This window comes from Cydia strobilella, chromosome 18 (assembly GCF_947568885.1).
Source record: "Cydia strobilella chromosome 18, ilCydStro3.1, whole genome shotgun sequence".
NCBI lineage: Eukaryota > Metazoa > Arthropoda > Insecta > Lepidoptera > Tortricidae > Cydia > Cydia strobilella.
This window is the reverse complement of record NC_086058.1, coordinates 9,636,964-9,659,662: the sequence shown is the minus strand read 5'-3', so window position 1 is coordinate 9,659,662 and position 22,699 is coordinate 9,636,964. Positions and strand designations below refer to the sequence as shown.

General features: G+C 35.6%; 1 protein-coding gene across 1 annotated transcript in view; it reads left to right on the top strand.

The window, feature by feature from the left end:
* Positions 1-227: 227 nt before the first annotated feature.
* Positions 228-22,699, top strand: part of LOC134749665 (uncharacterized) — a 98,013-nt gene continuing 75,541 nt past the window's right edge. Inside the window, exons 1-2 of the mRNA XM_063684682.1 lie at positions 228-248; positions 1,826-2,037. Coding sequence (XP_063540752.1) covers positions 228-248; positions 1,826-2,037 — 233 coding nt within the window. The remainder of the gene's footprint in view (positions 249-1,825; positions 2,038-22,699) is intronic.

Sequence of the window (22,699 nt, the reverse complement as noted above, 5' to 3'; positions counted from 1 at the left end):
TATTTCAATAACTTTTCATTTAAAGTAGTTATGTACCTTACTGTGTAACAGAATTTATGGCTAGACTATATAATGGGAACGAAAGTTTTTTTACTGAGGCTCTAGAAACTTCGTAGAAATAAACAATACTGTTTTTTTTTTATTCATGCCCTTAAGGGAAAAGGGGTTGAACCTGCCACTTCGTAAAAAAAATACAAGCAATAGCTTTTAAGGATCCGTACCGTAAGATGGTTAAAAAAAAGTTACAAGTATGTATCGAGTACGTTTTTTCGTAGAGACTACATCAGAAATCAAGAAAAGTCATTTTAACGTTTTTTAAAATTCATCCCCTAATAAGGTGGTGAAAAAGAGGTTGAAAGTTTGTTTGTATTTTGCTCTTATTTTAAAGGTGTTGAAGTTTTTCTAGAGAAGACTACTTACTTATTACTACTTGGTAACTTTGAGGCATCGTGAAACTCACGTAAGGGCGTCACGTGCGCAATCGTGATTTCAACTTGTAAATTTATACGTAAACTTTGTAACATGTCAATGTTGTTAATGCGCGTCACTCTCAATCATAGTGTAACCGAACTAAATCGGCACACATCGTTCCTCATTTGTTTCTGTTTGCTCCAGGTTTTCGATTAAAGCGGTTTATGAGTGTGACGTCATCGTATTTAACGCTTCGCATGCTCGTGCGAAATAATGCCGCGTATAATTAGATTTAATACGCGTATGCTGGCTGCAGTACGCAAAGCTTGACGCTTGCAAGGTTTATCGGCGTTTGCCATACACGGCATATCCCATAATTATTTATTTGAGTATACAGTCTCTTTTTAGGGTTCCGTACCCAAAGGGTAAAAACGGGACCCTATTACTAAGACTCCGCTGTCCGTCTGTCCGTCTGTCCGTCTGTCCATCTGTCCGTCTGTCTGTCAGCAGGCTGTATCTCATAAACCGTTATAGCTAGACAGTAGAAATTTTCACAGATGATGTATTTCTGTTGCCGCTATAACAACAAATACTAAAATGTACGGAACCCTCGGTGGGCGAGTCCGACTCGCACTTGGCCGGTTTTATTTAACTATGAAGTACTGCCCATAGGAAATAGTATGGACGGCCTATTTCTTTCTTGCATAGAAAATATATGGTACTTTAAAGTAAAAAAACAGACTATACTTTTCTGAATAATGTGTTGAATGTGAATATCATTGATTTTTTTTTGCAAAAGTGTACATGCATTTAAGTAATTGCCTAGCAGTGGACACTAAATTATGCTAACGCTACGCTGAACAATTTTTATTAACATACTACTGTGTTCCAAAAGTACCTACCAAATTACATTTTATTTGAAATATTCAAACCTGCAGGAGCGGAAATTGATGAGATGAGTTTAAGCCAGGTCTCATGTATTAGAAAATTATTCTTTACGGTCCTATTTACGATCCTACGGTTACTTTCATTAAATAAATTTTGAGAAAACTCTCTTCGTACATTTTCCCATTTCAAACGTAATTTAGGAACCCGGGTACCTGTACAAACTTGCTAAAGGAAAATTCTATTTGACCTACGCAGATTTGAGATTACCTTCATTTGCTTGTGTTTAACTTAGGTACTGTTTTTATAGTCTTCCATTATACTACGACTCAGTAGTTGGATTTATAGAAAGAAACTTTTTAGTCATAATCCGAAGAGATATTGGAAAACCATTTCCTTTATTTGGTTGCGGTGCTGGGTTTGGGAAACGATAAGTGGTTAGTATGTATAGGTATACAAATAACGAATAATTTGTTTTGTGTCATGATTTTAATTTGTCAAAAATGTATGTATAAATATAACCTTCAAGGTGGCACCAGTTACCGAGAAGATAAAGGAATCCAGACTAAGGTGGTTCGGACATGTGATGCGTCGACCCGAAAACCACGTTGTGAAAAAGTGCCTTTCCATGGCTGCAGCAAAGGGAGGAAGGGGCAGGCCAGTAACTACCTGGCTGACGAATGTCCGGAGAGACATGAAGGAGTTGGGCCTGTCCAGTGACGACGCATATCAGCGAACAAAGTGGCGCCTCAAGATTAGGAAAGCCGACCCCGCGTAACGGGATAAGGCGAGGACAAAGAAGAAGAAGAAGAAGTATGTATAAATATAACATATATATTATATATATATTAGGTATATTTTATGTTGCAAATTTTATTTTACGAGGTAGGTAATCAAAAAATCTTATTCCCGTGTAAAAATGTGAGCGGCAATCTTAAAAAAAAACTGTAATTGTTTCTAACAACAATAGAAGTGGATGGAGCTACGCACCAAAAGTATTTGCCACTAATTGTGCTACATATATATATATATATATATTGAGACATATCTCTTTTTAGGGTTCCGTACCCAAAGGGTAAAAAAATTTTTTTTAAAAAAAAGCCTTTATTCATTCTAGTCGTCAAAGAAAGTAGGTAGGTACATCAACTATATAATCTTAGCTAATTATTTAATATTGTATTACACTGTTTATATGCCAGAGTCAAAATTAATTATGTCAAAAATATCGCCTACATTTTATTAAGGTATTTACAATTATATAATTAATCTATTTTTTTATAATGACGGACCAGAACCCCTCATCGGGTGAAGGCCAGTATATTTCCAGTTTATACCGGTTATTTTCTTAATGTCATCCGCCCAGCGGCTATTTGGTTTGCCTTTACGACGTGTTCCTGTGGGCCCCCTCCAGGTTGTAGCTCGTAAGGTCCAGCGAGAGTCGGACAGCCTGGCAACGTGTCCAGCCCATTTCCATTTTTGCGGCTTGGCATGCTTTAAAGCGTCTATTAGTTTTGTTACTGCTCTTATATTTATGTGAGGTATTTTTTGCACTCCTCTTATGTTTGTTAGGCTTCTTTCCATTGCTCTTTGACATGTGGTTATTTTTGATTTTATTTTTATAGTAAGAACCCAGGTTGGGCTAGCATACGTCAATGAAGGCAAAATGCACATATCCATAACTTGTTTTTTAAGGGTAAAACGGGACCCTATTACTAAGACTCCTCTGTCGGTCTGTCCGTCTGTCTGTCACCAGGCTGTATCTCATCAACCGTGATAGCTAGATAGTTGAAATTTTCACAGATGATTTTTTAAATTATATTATAGGACATTCTTACACAGATTGACTAAGTCCCACGGTAGGCAACGATATATATAATATATAATTACATAGAAAACACCCATGACTCAGGAACAAATATCTGTGTTCATTACACAAATAAATGCCCTTACCGGGATTCGAACCCAGAACCATCGGCTTCACAGGCAGGGTCAGTGACCCACTAGGCCAGACCGGTCGTCAAATCAAGTTTCGGCCGAGTTTGCTGGGGACTCTTAAATACCGTAGAAACTAATGTAATGAGTTCAAATCCCGAACATACAAACAAAAATCCCGTAGAATACTGCTTCAAAAAGTGAACGAAATTAACCTAACTACTATTAAATTACTTACTAACAATAGCAGCATCTTAATAAAATGAGCTAACCACGCCAACTAGCGCTTAATTACATGCGCAAATTAAAATTTAATTACAAAGTTAGTGCAGACGTCATGTCCGCAAAACAAGGCAGTAACGGAAGGAAACCAACAGCATATATTATATTCAAATGCTGCGAATAGTGCTGTGGCCACGGGACTTTTAAATCGTCAAAATGGTTAATCATATATTGTTGTAGATAACACCCCGGCGAATACTAAAATACAAGTTTTAAATATTTTATATCGCATTACATACTATATTTATATCGCATAACAGCTTCTTAACTCTTATGGTTAGTGTCCTAAGCCGCGTATAAACAGTCGTACATGAAAAAATAACTGTACCTTATTGACTACGGAACCCAGAAAAGAGAAGCGAAAGGGAGAAGAGGGCGGAAGAAGGACGGTATTAGGAAATCACATTTATAAAAAGGAAGACTGCAATTTATTTTGGGTTAATCGAGCGGACGCAGCGAGTATCCAAGCGTTTTGCCAAGATAAAATTTAATTGCCTTCAACGAATAAGGCCACAAAAGATAAACAAGGGGCGACCACTTTGATAAAGTCAGACTCAACTCAACCATTGTTTTTTTATTTTATGAATAAACAATTCTGATCATCATTATCGCGTGCCACTGCATTTTCTGGTGGACATAAAATTCACAATAATGGTTATTCCCGTTGTTGTAAGATATGGTAAAAAACGATTTAGCATTGGAACTCATCTAAATAACAAAATCTAAATATTCCTTATATTTAGATTTTGTGTGCGAGACATTCACAAATATTTAATACTCCCTGATCATTTCCTCAATGTACTTAATTAACTTTTGAGCCTTATACATTATACAAAGTTTCACTTTACAGGAATAACGTAAAATATTATAAAAATACTAAACATTTAATTAATATAACATATTGTTTAATTGCCTTCTGCAGGGTATTTTAATTTCCGTGTCTACGCTGGAAATTCTAGAACTGAGTCCCGATTTTTCCAATATCATTTACACATCGAAATACTGTCTTAAAAATACAACAATAAATTTCACGATATTTATACAACCAACCAAATATCAAATTGTTTCCATCTTACCCTGAATTAGCGAGAGATTCATAAACACAGCTAATTATAAAATTGTATATACCATCAAAACGATATTATTCTTTGTTTTAGAAATATTTTATAAGCTTACAGCAACACTCTTCAATTACTCTTAAATATGTTTTAAAAGGTTATGTTTTAATAACCTTCATAGCAACGGCATTATTATAAGGGTAAATAACGAAGTTTCACTATCGCGTCCTCCCGCCGCAGCGCTGAGAAATTTCATAAAATCCGACACGCGCCGCTAAGGTGCTGTCATGAAATTACAAGCATGCCTTCATACTAAATAGTTTCGTACATTATGAAATCAGCTTTAAAATGAGAATTCTGCTAATATTGTTAATAAGAAATTTTGTATGTTTGTTATTATAATAAATACCAGTTCATTTGGATCTAATAGACATAACATTTGATTAACATTTGAATAATAAGGTTTTCACAATATTAGATTTCCCACCGAATTTAGGTTTAAAAAAATTAAAGTGAGATTTAATCTCACAAACCTAGTAATGATCCATGTTTCTTTTAAATATTCAAATAGCTTAATATATTCAAACAAATGTCAATTAATATTTCTTGCTTATGCAGTTACTATTGTTAAAAAAAAAAGTTCTTTAAATGTTTTGTGTTATGTGTTTCTTTTAATGTCATGTTTTGTAATTCTGTGCTTAATTATGTATGTTTTGTAATACATATTCAAGGTTTTGAAACGCATTTTCTCCAAAACTCTGTTTTAAATCCATTTAACGCTAACCAGTGATTTTAATTTATTTTGTTTTGAAATCGAATGAAAGTAGAAACGCAACTCTGGTACAATTGAAAATGATTCAAATAACAGGTAGTAATTAGTAGGTATTACGACAGGAGCCCATTTCTCGAACGGTATTAGACTAATATTATTAGTCCACGGACTGTCAAGTCGTATGGGTAACCATGGCAACACACTAATAATATTAGACTAATACCGTTCGAGAAATGGGCCCTAAGTAGGACTGTGGGCCTTACGAGAATATACCGGGCAACACATATTATCAGCTACGAGATTAGAAGCATTGTTCGAATTGGGCCGAATGACAATACAGAAATGCGGTGAAGACGCAACGCTCGTTTTTAGGGTACGGAACCCTAAAAACGAGGGTACCCAAAGGGTAAACACGGGACCCTATTACTAAGACTCCGCTGTCCGTCTGTCCGTCTGTCTGTCACCAGGCTGTATCTCATGAACCGTGATATCTAGAAAGCTGAAATTTTCACAGATGATGTATTTCTGTTGCCACTAAAACAACAAATACTAAAAAGTACGGAACCCTCGGTGCGCGAGTCCGACTCGCACTTGGCCGGTTTTTTATAAAATGTACTCTACGAACTGTTCGCTTTTGGAGGTTACTGAAAATTGGAAATTTTCAAGTTAAGTATTTATGTTATTTACAACATACTCGTAGGTATTATTTATACATATCTATGGCGTTATTGGCGTTATTTAATAAAAACGCAAAGTCAAAGAGAGTCGGTGTCTAAAGGAAATTACTTTAAAAGCCGTAGGAAAGATAACACACCGGAGACTTTACGGTATAAAATCAACCTCTTTTGCAGCCTGGGGGAATTACATAAATAATGCTACTTAATTTATTGTGCTGGCTTCAAAATAAAAATGGAATGTGTTACACGAACCAGGAAAATGTTAAGCTTCTATCTAGCCAACTACATATAGAAAAACTAATATTTTTTATAATATTGTCTTCAGTTGCCGCGACAGTAGGTATACTCATGAAATAAATCAATAGAAACAGATTATATCACGTATAATGAATTTATAATATATCCCGACGTTTCGAACCCTTTATAGCGTTCGTGGTTTCAGTTCAATCACCCGTTGCGTTGACCACGAACACTGTAAAGTGTTCGAAACGTCGGGATGTATTATAAATTAATTATACTCGATATAATCCGTTTCTATAGCTTTATTTCCAAATATTTTTCATTTAGACATCTGGCTGGTGCCTCACGCATTTGAAACAAGATTTCAATACCTACACTTGTCTAACGTTATACTGTACCTGTGCCTATTTATGATATTGATTAACGCCTATAAATGCAAGCCGGCAATAAAGTCGCCGTGCGCGGAATGTTTTCAAACTTTATTACTAGGAATGTAATTATGTAAAAAGTAGGTTGATAATTAAGTATAGTAGTGCAAAATAAGCTCAATCTACTATTCACGTAAAAAGTAAGAAAACACAGAAGAAAACTAAGCACATTAAGAAAATATTACTGAACTAATTCCTGCCCGCGAGTTGTATGCGTAGGGTGAAACTGTGTCCTTCCCCTTTAACTTACTATCTCCATACCAAATTTTATCTGAATAGACAGTTAAAAATGAAAAAAAAATGAAAATGAAAATGAAAATTTATTGATAACATTAGGTTACAAGTCAAACATTACATAAAATTTGAATATCGTTGTGGTATATTAGTTACTTTCGCATACATGATATTATATACATATATTTATAAGTACGGATAAGGGATTGTGCCCTGCTCAGTGCTTGCGTTATCTAGTGTAAAATTATAACATAGTGGAATAATTATATTATTTCACTACGGGAAAATTACTCCAAGTTTCGAAACCGATGCAGTACTTAATTGCAGAAGCGCCTAAACAATATATTTTACTTCTGTGCACCCACATTTTTTTATGTATCCTACACTCCTCCATTCAGAGGAAGACAAACATTAAGAGCATGAGAAATGAAAATTGGCTACAATTTAACAAACATTTTCACTTTAACGAACTGTGTCGACCTTTATTCTGTACGGAACGTGTAACACATTTCGTCCTCGCGACTCCCATACTGAATAATCCCAATTACTTACCCCTGGACTGTGTATTCCTATTGACTAACGAGTGCAGGCGAATTGATCTTGCGGTTCGTAGTAATTTAAACAAATATAACAGATTTTGTTAGCATTTGACATAATAATAATGAATTAAATAATTTAATGTTAGTATGTCTCACAACAGTTTAAATTCGAATAAAAATAAATATTAATATTTCAGCCTATATACGTCCCACTGCTGGGCACAGGCCTCTCTCATGCAAGAGAGGGATTGGGCTATACGGGCCAATTCGAACAATGATCTAGATATCCACTAGATATGAAACAGAAACGATAACGAGATATGTAAGAAAGTCATGTCAAATTTGACATTTCCGCGATTCCGAATGTCCCCTTGAACGATCTCTTTAAGATTTGCTTAAGATATTACTTAGACATCCCAAAAGTCACAATAATTGTAGCGTGAAATGACAATTGGTTTCTCGAATCGAACTGCAAAATAATAACTAGTTGAGAATTAAACTGTATAACGTATCTATTATATCTCGTATTGTTCTCGTATCTTGTAATTATCACGTTGTTCGAATTGAACGGATAGTCCCCACGTCCCCAGTCGCCCCCAATGCGGCAAGCATTTGACATGTAACCTAAAATTTTAACGTAGGTTGTTTTCAGTGAAATATTAATTATTAATATATTTTAAGTATAAATTGATATAAACAAAACATTTAAGTACATACACTTGTAAAAGGGTCATGATTTTCCTTAAAAAGTGAGAAACTAATGAAGATAAATTGGTTTGTTTGCAATTCGCAATTATAAAATAGATACCTATATCATCATTTAACGCGAGAGGTATACTTTTCAACTGACAGTAACAACTACCGATTGCCACCATGTCTACGTTTTTTGCGCAGATATGATAGTCGTTGTTGTCTTTGTGACACCGTGATTAAGACAATGTCCGTCAGTTTCAATCGCATAATGTTAAGAAGTGAGTTATTTTATCACGTGGATAAAGCCATCACACACCTGCTGGAAGTAAGACTCGCCTATGCTCCTAAGAGTGAGGAATTACATCAAGGGTTGGTTCCGTGGACAAGTGAATCAACGAAGAAAGTATCGAGCTACGTGACTGCGCCGAAACGTAACGAGTTTACCAACTAATGACAACGGAACAAATTATTACGTAACCCAATTAACGCCTAAAAGCATAACCATAATAATGAAAGAAAACTCACTGACCAAACCACTTTGTCATGGGTCCTGTGGTTAAAAAAATATTTTAATCCAGAATCAAATAAAAAAAAATATTTTTCACAAAATATTTTACATTTTTTCTGTTTCGCGATATTAATTCATGATTTTTATGAAATAAAATAATTTGGATTGTATTGTGCATATTAAATATAGTCGTAAGCTTTTATGTTTTTTTTTCCTTATTGTTCGACTTCGTATTGAAAAATTAACTCGAGATTTTTGTAACAATAACAAGGATCATCAATTTAATTTGAAAACGCGGTATGATCTGTCCTTCATTAAATCTAAAACGTGTAGCTTGCAACAATGTTATTTTATGCCGCTATTTCTAGACCAAATTATCAACAGATCTACGTCATTAACAATTATAGCTGGGGAGGCGACGATGCTAAATTTATAGTAACTCGAGCGTAGTAGAAACCTATTGGAATCGAAAGATTAGATGATGGGAAGAAAAAAAAATTCAATATCATTTCAAAGTCAAAATATACTTTATTCAAATAGGCCTAGCAACAAGCACTTTTAAACTTTTATTTTTGAAGACCTATCCATAGATACCCCACACGTATGGGTTTGATGAAAAAATTGTTTTGAGTCGGTTCTAAGTATGGGGAACCCCCAAAATTTATTGGTTTTTTTTTCTATTTTCGTGTGAAAATCTTAATGCGGTTCACAGAATACATATACTTACTAAGTTTCAACAGCATAATTCTTATAGTTTCGGAAAAAAGTGGCTGTGACATATGGACGGACAGACAGACAGACATGACGAATCCATAAGGGTTCCGTTTTTTGCCATTTGGCTACGGAATCCTAAAAATGCAACAACTAAAAATATAAATAACAATAAATGACCTCATACGGCGCGCCTCGGTCTCGGCCAATGTACCTTGTATCTTGGAACCCCAGGGCCTAAGCCGCACTGATGGCAAGAGGCCAGACGGACTCACAATGGTTCCATGGGTGGAGAGGTCGCAGCTTACTCTGGGACGCAACTTGCGTTAGCACTTTTGCTCCCTCTCACTTAACTAACACGACGCGTGCAGCAGGCGACGCTGCTGAAGCCGCCGCCAAACTCAAGCACGCCAAGTATAGCAATTTGGAGCCAATGTATGAATTCGTCCCGATAGCCGTTGAGACTGGTGGGCCCTGGTGTGCCGAGGCCAAAGTGTTCGTTGCAGCCCTAGCCCGACGCCTAAGGAAACGCGGAGCCGATCCCCGTTCTGGTGAGTACCTGACGCAAAGAATTTCCCTAGCCATACAACGTGGTAACTCCGCCAGTATACTAGGGACCTTTGCTCCGGGCACTCACTGGAACAATTTTAGTTTTTAATTTTGTTTATTTTTAATATTAGTATATTTTTAAGTTTGGATATGTTAAATTCATGTTATTTAATAAGTATATACAATAAATTTTTACACCCGTAAGTTGTACTTAACCTAGATAAAATCTATAAAAGAGCTTAATTTACAGACAGAGCTTAATTTGTAGTTTTAATTTAAATAATGTTTCATATTTCGATTTTGTTTAACATAACTTGCATGTTGTAAATTTTAATTTATTATGTACATATAATTAATTTAGTATTAAGTAATATTGTTTGCACGCCAGTGTTGGCGAGATCTGAGCGCACCTCTACTTATTGTAAACTATGTTAACACCTGTATATAACCATGTCTCTAGCAAATAAAAAATACATTCATTCATTCATTCAGATAGGAGTCAGAGATAGCGAAAAGGAAAAAGAGCTGGGTGCACTTTAGTGCAGTCGTTTATGCAGTTTACTGCATAAATGATTTTTGACACTTCTGCTTGCTCAAATTGGCAGATTTTTTTATTTAGTTATTTTTGCATTATTCCGCATCGCAGTCGCGATTTTTTTGTATCATTATATCTAAAATCGTCAGATTATTGAAACGGGCACTATTTAACAAGTAATTAATCCACCATATCTTAATCTGACGCGCTCAAGTATTTCAAGGTGGCGATTTTTTTTTACTATTCTGACGGGCTGTCCTTGACTCCCTGCTCGGTGTTAAGGACGCATACTTGGTGGAGGTACTCAACAGGAAGCAAGGTATCCCCCATATCTTAATCTGACGCACTCGAGTGACTCCAAAAATCCCCTCTTGGGCTCCCCAACCATTAGGTAGCCTTACAAAAACTTTTCTCGGAACACTTCGCTCCCACGCGCTATTACAAAATACACAAAACAATCAAAATACCTCAATAACTGGAATAATATTATGATGGAAATAAAGCTTCATAACAAGGAAATCGGGCTATAGCCGCGAAATGTTCATTATACAGATTAAAATGTAATGACGCTTGGTTATTTAGACTACCTAAATAACGGTTATTTTAGATAACACCAGCAATTAAATATAATAAGTATCGTAAACTTGCTCAACATTACCTACCATGCCAAACATTGCCTGGCATGAAACAAGTGATTTTCCCTCTATCAACGAGTCATATATATCTATTGCCTAGCAGTAATGGAAAAATGACCAGCCAATGTCAAGCAAGTTTATGGTACTCTGAAGATTCATAACAAGCAGTAAGTAGTAAAAAAGTTACGTCAATTAGTTGAATGTAATAACTACTAAAGAGTATTGCTTCACAATAACATCAGTTATTAAAATTTGCATAAAATATGTAATAAAAAAAACCGAATATAAAGTTATTAGACGAGTGGATTCAAATCTTTAGCTTTTTTAGTCATTAAAGAAACAAACAGTGATGAAAACGTACTTTTTGGTACTTTACAATTGTTATTTTTCTTTTTTAATATAGTTTATCTTTCAGGTCATCCAGCAGAAAAAGGTTGTCTGGGTTCATCAGTTAAACGTACGCTACTGAAAATAATCTTTAACTGTTAACTTAAAAAAACGACGTCACAATACTGTTTGAAATGCCATTTACATTATTTACAACCATAGTGCATCTCATAATAATTACAGCCTCAATACGTAAAATATTTGTCGCGGATGAGTTCCATGTACGATAACGTTAGAAGACAGCTGTCGATTCCATGCGCAATATGATAATACCGTGCTAAGCCCGCTGGTCTTCATGAGCAGTTTGGAACTCATCCGCCATTTCACCAAATAGCACTGTCCATCCAACATCAGAAATCGACCTTGACAAAAATAGGACCAAACTGTAAGTATTTACTTTCAATCAAAAAAACATTTTCAAACATTAAAAACAATCCAATACAACATAATCCAGCATATAGTATTATCTACGTTTACCTATTAGCGTTTTATGAGGAATCGTTTATCAACTGTAGTCACAGCCAATTTAATTTCCTTAATGTCGAAATGCACTTTACCAAGTGCATTTTCTAATGTACTAATCGGCTTTAAAACATTTCAGTCAAACTGTTGAAGCGAATGACTACTATGAACACACATGTGGCAAGTAATTTTAAATGTAAATGGATAGTTTTTTTCTGGTTGTTTTTTATTTAGGTATACTTATAAAAATGTGCATAAATAAACTCACCGATAAGTATGAACTATAATATAACTTGTAATATTTAATAATCACATCAACGGGAGTAGTGGAGATCAAGCGGCGAGGCCTAATAAAACATACTTACATTGCGATTCCGAATATCTTACACAATCTTTTGATATAAAACTATCTTAACGGATTATATCTCATATAATCAATTTAAAATACATCCCGAAGTTAAATTCTTTATACGCGATATCATATGTTACGCGATTAGATATAATAGTTTCATTTGATGAGTAAAGTATCTATCGCGGCACGGCATATAAAGACACAATCGGTGTTTATTTTCAGGTTATTATGCTGCTTTTTCTACTGATATCTACAAGCAGTCTAAGCCAAAGGCTAATAACTAAGTTAAAACAACCAAAAACCACAACAACAACCGACAGAAATATTAAAGTTTCACACTGGGAACGATACGGACTGAAAGGAGAGATCTCACTAAGAAGCTTTAGAAATATTTTGGAGCATGTTGCAGCGTTTGATGGCGTTCGAAACTGCCCACTTGGTGATAATCAGTGTGATTATAAATCTATAGATTACGTACTACCAAGATTAATAATGAAAGCGGCAAAAACAGCCGAAAATATTCTTACCAAAATAACTGACATTAACCGCATTCCACGTAATGGATCAAATAAAGAAAATAATTCTTTAAATGAAGATTCTAGAAGTAAATATAATAATGAATCATGAATCAAAAGGTTAATTGTTTTAGTTATCAATATTTCTTACTCGTATATTAATTAATCTAAACCTTAGTTAGGTTTTAATGTTGGTTGTTTCTGCATAATATCTTCAATTTTTAGGGTTACGTACCCAAAGGGTGAAAACGGGACGCTATTACTAAGACTCCACTGTCCATCTGTCCGTCTGTCCGTCTGTCCATCTGTCCGTCTGTCTGTCCGTCTGTCTGTCAGCAGGGTGTATCTCATAAGCCGTTATAGCTAGACAGTTGAAATTTTCACAGATGATGTATTTCTGTTGCCGCTATAACAACAAATACTAAAATGTACGGAACCCTCGGTGGGCGAGTCCGACTCGCACTTGGCCGGTTTTTTTAAGGATTTAATTATTCAAATTAAATACATTTTATGAAATAAATTTATCAGTTTTATTTACCTTCGTGTTCAGAACCTTTAGCTTATGAATAAAGTAATTAAAATAGCGGAAGCCGCTCGACCCCAATTTCAAAGGAATACCGCAAATCGATGTACAGGTTAGCCGTTTGGCGCACACATCGCACACATACTAGAGGCCAAAACAAAATTTTTGACCCGAAGTTCCTAAAAAAAATTTCGCTGCGGGGGGAGTGGTAAAACATTATTTTTTTGTATGGAAAAAAAAAATTTTTTTTCCAAAACCTATCGAGTGAGGTATCATACGAAAGGGCTTTTTGAGGCGATTCTAAAAATATATCACATAATTACATTTCGGCCATTTTTTTTTATTAAAACAAAAATAATTTTCGAAACATACCAAGTTTGGGCTCCTCCAGACAATGGCTGATTTTTTTTTGTACAATATACCACAAATGATATGTGATATCCTCATGTCTAACCCCAAGAAAGCAATTTTAAAAATTATATCATTAACAATTTTTTTTAATTTTTCAAATTTACAAAGTGACACAGTTCTACTTCAATACCTATTTCACTAGACTTATGGAACTTTACTGCAGATACGGTACATATTAATCATAAAATGATACGTAATATCCATATATCGAACGGTAAATACCTCTTTAACCCTTTAACTGCGCCTTTTGATCGGTTGGTATAGTTTGTTTTGTTTTTGACACAAAATATCAAGATTGTATCCTTCAGATACGATATATGTACCTTACTGATTTTTTTTTGTACAATATACCATAAATAATACGTAATATCTTGATATCTAACCCCAAGACAGCAATTTTGAAAATAATTTCTTTAAGATTTTTTTTTAAATATTTTTCATGTGTATATTTTTTCAATATTACAATATTAAGTAGAACTGTGTCACTTTGTAAAATTGAAAAATTAAAAAAAAAATGTTAATGATATTATTTTCAAAATTGCTTTCATGGAGTTAGACATGAGGATATCACGTATCATTTGTGGTATATTGTACAAAAAAAAAATCAGCCATATCGTGTCTGGAGGAGCCCAAACTTGGTATGTTTCGAAAATTCTTTTTGTTTTAATTTAAAAAAAAAATGCCCGAAATGTAATGATATGATATATTTTTAGAATCGCCTCAAAAAGCCCTTTCGTATAATACCACATACCATAGGTTTTGGATTTTTTTTTCCATACAAAAAAAATAATGTTTTACCACCCCCCCCCGCAGCGAAATTTTTTAGAAACTTCGGGTCAAAAATTTTGTTTTGGCTTCTAGTATGTGTGTGCCAAACTGCTAACCTGTACATCGATTTGCGGTATTTTTATACGAACGGGTTAGACTAAAAGAGGGGTGTTTTTAATCGACTACAATTTTTCACAAGGGGCCTCCTTCTATCTCAAATCGGTTGTATGTTTTTTTTATACTTTCGCGATGCCTATGTTTAAAACTGCCTATAATGTCATTATACCTACTCAATATGTAGCCAGAAGATGCATATATAAACGGCACCAAATATAATGACCACCAAAAAATACTCTGGTACCATAAATAAAGAAATCGCTTTCACCAAAAAAAAAAAACTAAACACCAAAAAAATAAGGTCTAAAATTACAAAACTACCACCTGTTTAAATCACGACTGCACTTCAAATTGTATGCAAACACCAAAAATCATGAATGATCACCAAATAAAATTATTGATCACCAAATCTTGAAGAGGAAATTAATGCGATATTTTCACTTTAATAAACCACTATGATTACCAAACAATGTATACATATTAGCAAATAAAGTAAAATGATGCCAAAATTACTAGCCCCTCCCGCTCAATCCCCCGTACACCGCACCGCATGCGCCGCGCTCGCCTAACCCAATCCTCAATTCAGTCACGCGCCACGCTTACAGAAAAGAAATGCTACTAGAGAAGTGGGTAAGATTAGGTAGGTAGGTAGGGTAGGGTGGGTAGGAACTGCGATCGTCACAGAAACGAAATGCTACCAGATAAGTAGGTTAGGTTAGGTTAGAACTGCGATCCCACAGAATCGAACTGCTACCAGATAAGTGGGTTAGGTTAGAACTGCGACCGCACGCGCCGCGCTCGCCTGACCCAATCCTCAATTCAGTCACGCGCCACGCTTACATAAAAGAAATGCTACTAGAGAAGTGGATAAGGTTAGGTTAGAACTGCGATCGTCACAGAAACGAAATGCTACCAGATAAGTGGGTTAGGTTAGGTTAGAACTGCGACCCTTACAGAAACGAAATGCTACTATAAGTGGGTTAGGTTAGGTTAGAACTGCGACCCTTACAGAAACGAAATGCTACTATAAAATTGGGTTATGTTATGTTAGAACTGGCTTCCCTTACAGAAACGAAATGCTACAAAAAAGTGGGTAAGGTTAGAACTGCGACCCTTATAGAAACGAAGTGCTACAAGAAAAGTGGGTTAGGTTATGTTAGAACTGCGACCCTTACAGAAACAAAATGCTACATGAAAAGTGGGTTAGGTTAGAACTGCGACCTTTACAGAAACGAAATGCTTTTATAAAAGTGGGTTAGGTTAGGTTAGAACCGCGAGCCTTACAAAAACGAAATGCTACTAGTGTGACGAAGTGGATTAATTAATTTAATCAAAGATAGATATAACTCCGTAATAGATGGATACAGTCTAAGGAAAAAACGTGCCTCGAAAATCACGAAAATTTGATTCTCGATCAGATGGCGCCACTAGTTTTGGCCTACTCTTGTATAGAGGGCGTTGACGGTTTCGTTTGTTATTTATAATTTTAACGCATATCAGTGAAAGAACATGGGTCAAAATCATATAAAAATAATTAATACAAATAAAAAAATCATTTATCCATATTTAAATACATTTTAACGTATTTTTATGAATCTTCATTTTTAGTTTGAAAGTATGTCGATAGATGGCAGTGAATTTACAGTGGTTACAAAATTTACTATGACAGTACCGCTCTATCTTATTATATACTCTTTGATTTAATGGAATAACAAGATGATAAATATTTGCACATTTTTAACCGACTTCAAGTAATTTGCTTTAATAGGATAGCAAAATTAAAAAAATTGGTTATAATTTCACATTAAAATGGAGGTCTAATTTTGGTAATCATTTACTATTTTTGGGTTTACAATGATTAGTTTGGAGTCATTTGCTTTAATAGGATAACAAGATTAAAAAAATTGGTTATAATTTCACATTAAAATGGTGTTCTAAGTTTGGTGATCGTTTACAATTTTTGGGTTAAAAATGATTATTTTGGTGTTATTTGTTTTAAAAGAATAAAAATATGGTACAAATTTGGGAATCATTTCTCATTAAATAGGAGTTCTTATTTTGGTGATCATTCATTATTTTTGGTGGTAAAAACGAATTTTTTGGTGTTAAATTTTACTAAATCTGGTGATCTGTTAAATACATGCCTATATAAACTGGCAATCCGGCAACTATTTCTCGACGCGCAAGGCTACCAGCAGCCATGCATTAATTAATTAATCATTGCCAACATTGCAGTCAATCAATGTTTCCGATAAGTGATTTGGGATTACTACATTAACTCCTCTCACATCGATAGGCTATTTAGCTCGTTTTGCAAAAAAAATAATATTTTTTTCCTTAGCTGCATAGAGATGGACTAATTGGATATAAAATATTTATATCCAATTCGTGTGACAATGACTTTTGGTATGTCATGTTCTGTGTCTGTCCACCGGTCAGTCAGTCAGTGCGTATGCCATTGTCATTTTACTCAGAATCTTCGATATTCGACGACGACTTCGGGACTGGAACCGAGAACTTGGGTCCACTTAAAGAGGTTTTCCACTAACCCAGGTTCCACTTATCCAGTTTCCACTGTATATAATTCATAATTCGACGACCTGTCTGGCCTAGTGGGTAGTGACCCTGCCTATGAAGCTGATGGTCCCGGGTTTAAATCCTGGTAAGGGCATTTATTTGTGTGATGAGTACGGATATTTGTATTTTAAGTATTTATAAATATTTATATATTATATATATCGTTGGCTAAGTTCCCACAACACAAGCCCTGTTGAGCTTCCTGTGGGACTTAGTCAATTTGTATAATAATATTAATCATTTTGGAATGGTATTGTTTTTAAAATTACAACTAAAACGTCCAACAAGCTAGGTATGAACTTCAGACTATTTCTAAGAAACAGAATGCACTTTAGGTTCGTTTAAGCCAGTTTAAGGCATCTAATTATTTGGCACAAACTCAGAATCGCAATTTGTAGCTTGTAGCTGATATGGACGGAATCTTGCACAGAAAGTAAAATAGCTGTACATGTCAAATTAGGACCGTGGTCGACCGACACCAAGAATTTTGTAAAGGAAGTGTCGGTCCGGTTGATAGGCGTCTCAGGCGATCATAGGGCGGGCGCTTTCTTTGCCCAGAGGCTAAGTCTGGCGGTGCAGGGGGGTAACGCCGCTAGCGTCCTTGCGACCATGCCGGAAGGGGGTGATTTGGGGGAAGTCTTTTATATTTAAGGTTTAGTTTTAGGTTTTGTTAGCATAAGTTTAAATTGTACATGTTAAATGGTAATGTAAATTATTTGTTATTAAATGTGTTGAGTGTCTCGAATTAGGAGTGATTACATGAAATAAGGCAGATAACGATCTGGGTGCTAATTGAAATTGATATTTTACATTTGAAACTTTAATCGGCGAAACAAATGAATTAGTATCCGTATGTAATTTAAGTAGGTATATTAATAGTCCTTTTCTTTTCTCTCTCAGTTTTTCAGTTTAGAGAATCAATCAGAGGCCAGGTCGAACATGAAAGGCGGTACGGTAAGTACGTTAAAGTAATACTATAATATTTCTACAAATAACAAACTTGTGCGGCATAATACCCTCCTATACTTCGCTTTCTTAACATTAGACAGAACTTCGTAGAAGGAAGCTTGAGGTTCCAAATTCGGGCACGTTTTGCGGTAAAATTTTGAATTAAACTATATATAGTATCTTGGTCTTTCTACCTTAGAAAAATCCATTATTATTTACAATAAGAGAGATACTGATAAAAACTGCACGCTTTCTTCTGTATAGTTCATTGTAATATGAAAATAAATAATAATAGTTATGAATGAATAAATAATATTGAAATATTTTGGCAGGTGTTTATTTTCGTCGTTTTTGTATTATTATCGATAACTATGTGCAGTTGTCAGAAAAAGGCAAAAAAATAGCTCGACAAGAAAAAGCTTGATCATAAACAACTCAACAGTAACGACGGAAAGAAAGTTAAGGTAACAAATTGGGGAAATTACGGATGGAAAAGCGGGCAAGAGGTGGACGCGAAAATTTTAAAAGAAATTCTTAATAGCCTTGCATTATTTGAAAGAGGATTCTGTCCCTTTGGAGAGGGAAAATGTGAATCAGTATCAGCTGTATATGTGTTATCTAAATTAATAAAAGACTTATTAACTAGAAAAGATAATGACTGCAATGAAAATGGAGATTGTGACCCAGGTGAAACCGAGCGTAATGATCCCAAAAAGTCATCGAACTCATTATCAGAAAAGTCAAATACTTCAGAATCAGAACCCATAGAAACAAAACACTTAAAAGACGGGCCTGAAGAACCGAAATTGTTAAAAAAATTGTTATTTGTCTCGAATGATTATAGCAAAAAAAAATTATTAAAACGAGAAGAGTTATTTTTGTAAAAAAATAATTTGTATAAAAAATAACTAAACTGAGTAGACAAATAAATCTTCAAAAATACATCAATTTTGATCCATTCTTAAAATCCCGCATACTTTATATTTGTGTCAAGTAAACTTCAATAAATTGTTATTGAATAACACGTGAAACTAAACAATATTTTTCTTTTATTTCACGATAACTAAAAAGCTATAGATCCCGGGTCAGGTGCGAATTTTGTCAGACATTTCCTTACAGGTAACTATTAAATAACTAGTAAAGTTGCAGGTGAATATAAGGCGAAGCTGCCTCGTTGTTGGTGGATTATAAATGTAAGTTTTTCGAGTGGCTACGGAAAGGCAGTTGGCGTTTAAGTGGCGTCATGTAACATGTAACATATCTCCTATTATCACTTTACATATTTACGTCGGTTTTTAAAACTATTTATACCGCTACATAGTTTTAAGTCACTTAGCGTTACATTTTGAACCCCTCCGAACCCCCAGTGTAAATTTCATTAGCGTGGCGGATTTTGAACAGCGCGCCAAGCGGGATGTTTAGGAAACTCAAAATCCAGTCTCGTCACGCTATCGAATGAAATTTACACTAGGGGTACAGATCTTTTTTTAAGCTAAGCAAACGATAAATTCATTGAAAGGGTCGGCAACGCGCGTGTAATATCTCCGGTGTTGCAGGCGTCCATCCATAGGCTACGGTAACTGCTTACCATCAGGCGGGCCGTATGCTTGATTGCCACCGACGTGGTATAAAAAAAATGTACCTACCTAGTGGTGTAACAGTGTTACAAACGTGTTTATTAAGCTTTGTACGACCAAGAACTTACCCGATATCCTCTTTATATGCAACTGCGTAGCGAAGTTGTTCCCCATCTGCGAGACATAGCTGTCCTTCTTGCTCGACAGCTGTATGCTGAAGCCGTCGGACTCCAGCGACGCTCGCGGCGCCCGCGCAGCCTGCACCGCCTTGTTGCACACAGGCGTCGGCGCGACCTTAGCCAGCGCGGCCTCTTGGGAACCATTGCTGTCGCGTCGCCGGCTCTTGTGGTCTAGGAGCATGCTTGGCGTGCAGCCCATGGTGGCACATTTGTACTACACTTTGGCACTAGCACTGGCACTGAACGACTTCATTTTATCTGGAACAATAAAAAAATAGTTGATTTAATTTAAAATGACTGGTATAATAATAGTCGAGCGGAGAAATCTGACATTAGGAGCGTGTAAACGAGTTTTGAACACATATTAAATCAGGTCTATCGCAAATTTATTTTGTTATCTTTATTTCCGACGTTTGGACACAGGTTACACCAGTCATAGCATTATTATCCTGGAATCGTGCGAGAAGCGATATGAATCAGGAAACACCCCAGAAAGTTTTATAGGCAATGTGGTTTAACTTATTGCCAACTTGAGGACCAGTGATCCATAAGTTAAAGCCATGGGATCTGAGATCAGATGTTTACGCGAATGTAGTGAGTCTTGCGTGTCGATTGACAATGATTTTATATTATTATGTGTGATGTGTGGTTTGACTAATAATAGGTATACTTTTCAATTCGTTAGACAAATCTCTGTTTTGACATGTGTCGTCTCATTTATTTCGTAAAACACATAAATTAACAGTAGGTAGGCGTTTTAGTATACCATCCATATTTAGTAGGCCTTGTTGAAGTAGTATGATGGCGTATAATGTGAACAATTAAAATTGTACCCTAATTTTTTGATAAAATAACGGCTTATCTCTTTACTTAAGGCTGTAAGTAAGCAATGGCATTAATAGATTTGCTGTCTGGCCTTATATTGGATACGAAACTTTTCTAATAAAGGTCTCTTCGTGAAGCTTTCGCTTTCTTTGTAGCTTTATTGTAAACTTTATGGGAGTACTGGAAATATTTTTCAGCTTACAGCAACTTACACAGGTTTAGAGGAAACAGTTTTAATTAAAAAGTATTGGAAATTAAGAGAATTAATCCATTTCAGGCTAATAGCTTATTTATTTTCAAGAGTACTGAACCTACAAAAAATATCCAAAAAAAAATGGTAGGGTTTAAAGTAGCGATAGGTTTTAAAGTATCAACAACGAGTATGTAACACCCTCGGAGTTTCATGCGTCCATACGTTATGGTAGCCGCTTGCCATCAGGCGGATCGTATAGTGTATATACGAAATAGTGGGAATAAATAATAATAGTTTATAGTTTAATAACTCCCTACGCGTCCAATATAATAACGCGTTCAGGGTGAAGTTGCGGCTGCCGCGCTACTGCAGTGTGCGTCAAGCATGTTCGCACAAGCGCGCACCGATTGCTTCTACGCCACTCTGCGCAAGCGGTGCTCAGCAGTGCGCACCAGCCGCAACAGCGTCCTGGCCATGATCGCAGACCGGCTGGATTGCCCCTATATGAGTTACTGTGTAAGACAAGTGTTCATGTACGGGCTCCAGCAAGTGACTAGGTAACTGATTGTACTTTTATTATTTTGTGTAATTTTTAATTTATGTAATTTTAATTTAATTTATAACTTATTTTAATTTTAATTTCATTTCAAATGTAATGCAATTTTAATAACAAAACTTCCGTGAGACAAGACATATATATTAAATATATTCATAACGGGTCACTCACGTATTTTAAGTCGAAAAACGCTCGACATGTTTCAATCCGTACCGAGGAGTGTCATCAGGAGCTTACGTTGACGGTTGATGACTCGGCGCGGGCGCGGATGTCGAGCGTTTTTCGACTTAAAATACGTGAGTGACCCATTATTAATATATAATATATATTTAATATGTCAATTGTAATGTTTAATTTTAAATCTTAGGTTAATACATAATGTGTATTATTGTGGACCATTGTTGTCTGGAAATAAATAAATGATTATGATTAATAAACTTACTACGATTCGCAGATTTTATAGCAATACCTAAGATAGGTACTTAGCGCTGGTGGCCTAGCGGTAAGAGCGTGCGACTTGCAATCCGGAGGTCGCGGGTTCAAACCCCGGCTCGTACCAATGAGTTTTTCGGAACTTATGTACGAAATAATATTTGATATTTACTACCAGTCGCTTTACGGTGAAGGAAAACATCGTGAGGAAACCGGACTAATCCCAACAAGGCCTAGTTTCCCCTCTGGGTTGGAAGGTCAGATGGGAGTCGCTTTCGTAAAAACTAGTGCCTACGCCAATTCTTGGGATTAGTTGCCAAGCGAATCCCAGGCTCCTATGAGCCGTGGCAAAAATGCCGTGACAACGCGAGGAAAATGATGACCTACGATAGGTATTTAATGTATTGTTAACGATGTTTTCGTGAAACAGAACATTTACTCCTTTTGCAAAGGGCACAAAGGCTTTGAAACAACCCATTTACTACCAACGTAAGTTCCTTTTACCTGAGATAGTAATATATCTTCATCTAGATGAACTAGCAGGCTATGCAGGTAGGTCCGGTAAGATATGAGAATGCCAACAAGTTCCAATATCGAATAATATACGGCACGATGACTTCCTTCCTTTGACCTTTCCGTTGCGACCCTTTCCGTTCCATTTCCTAACTTCCTCATATACCTGGTCATCTGTATGTGCCCCGAGCGAGTATGAAATAATTACTTCTACAGAAAGACGTGTTTTTAAGTGCCTGTTTCACTGTTTCTTTAAAGAAAATAATTTAAGGCTA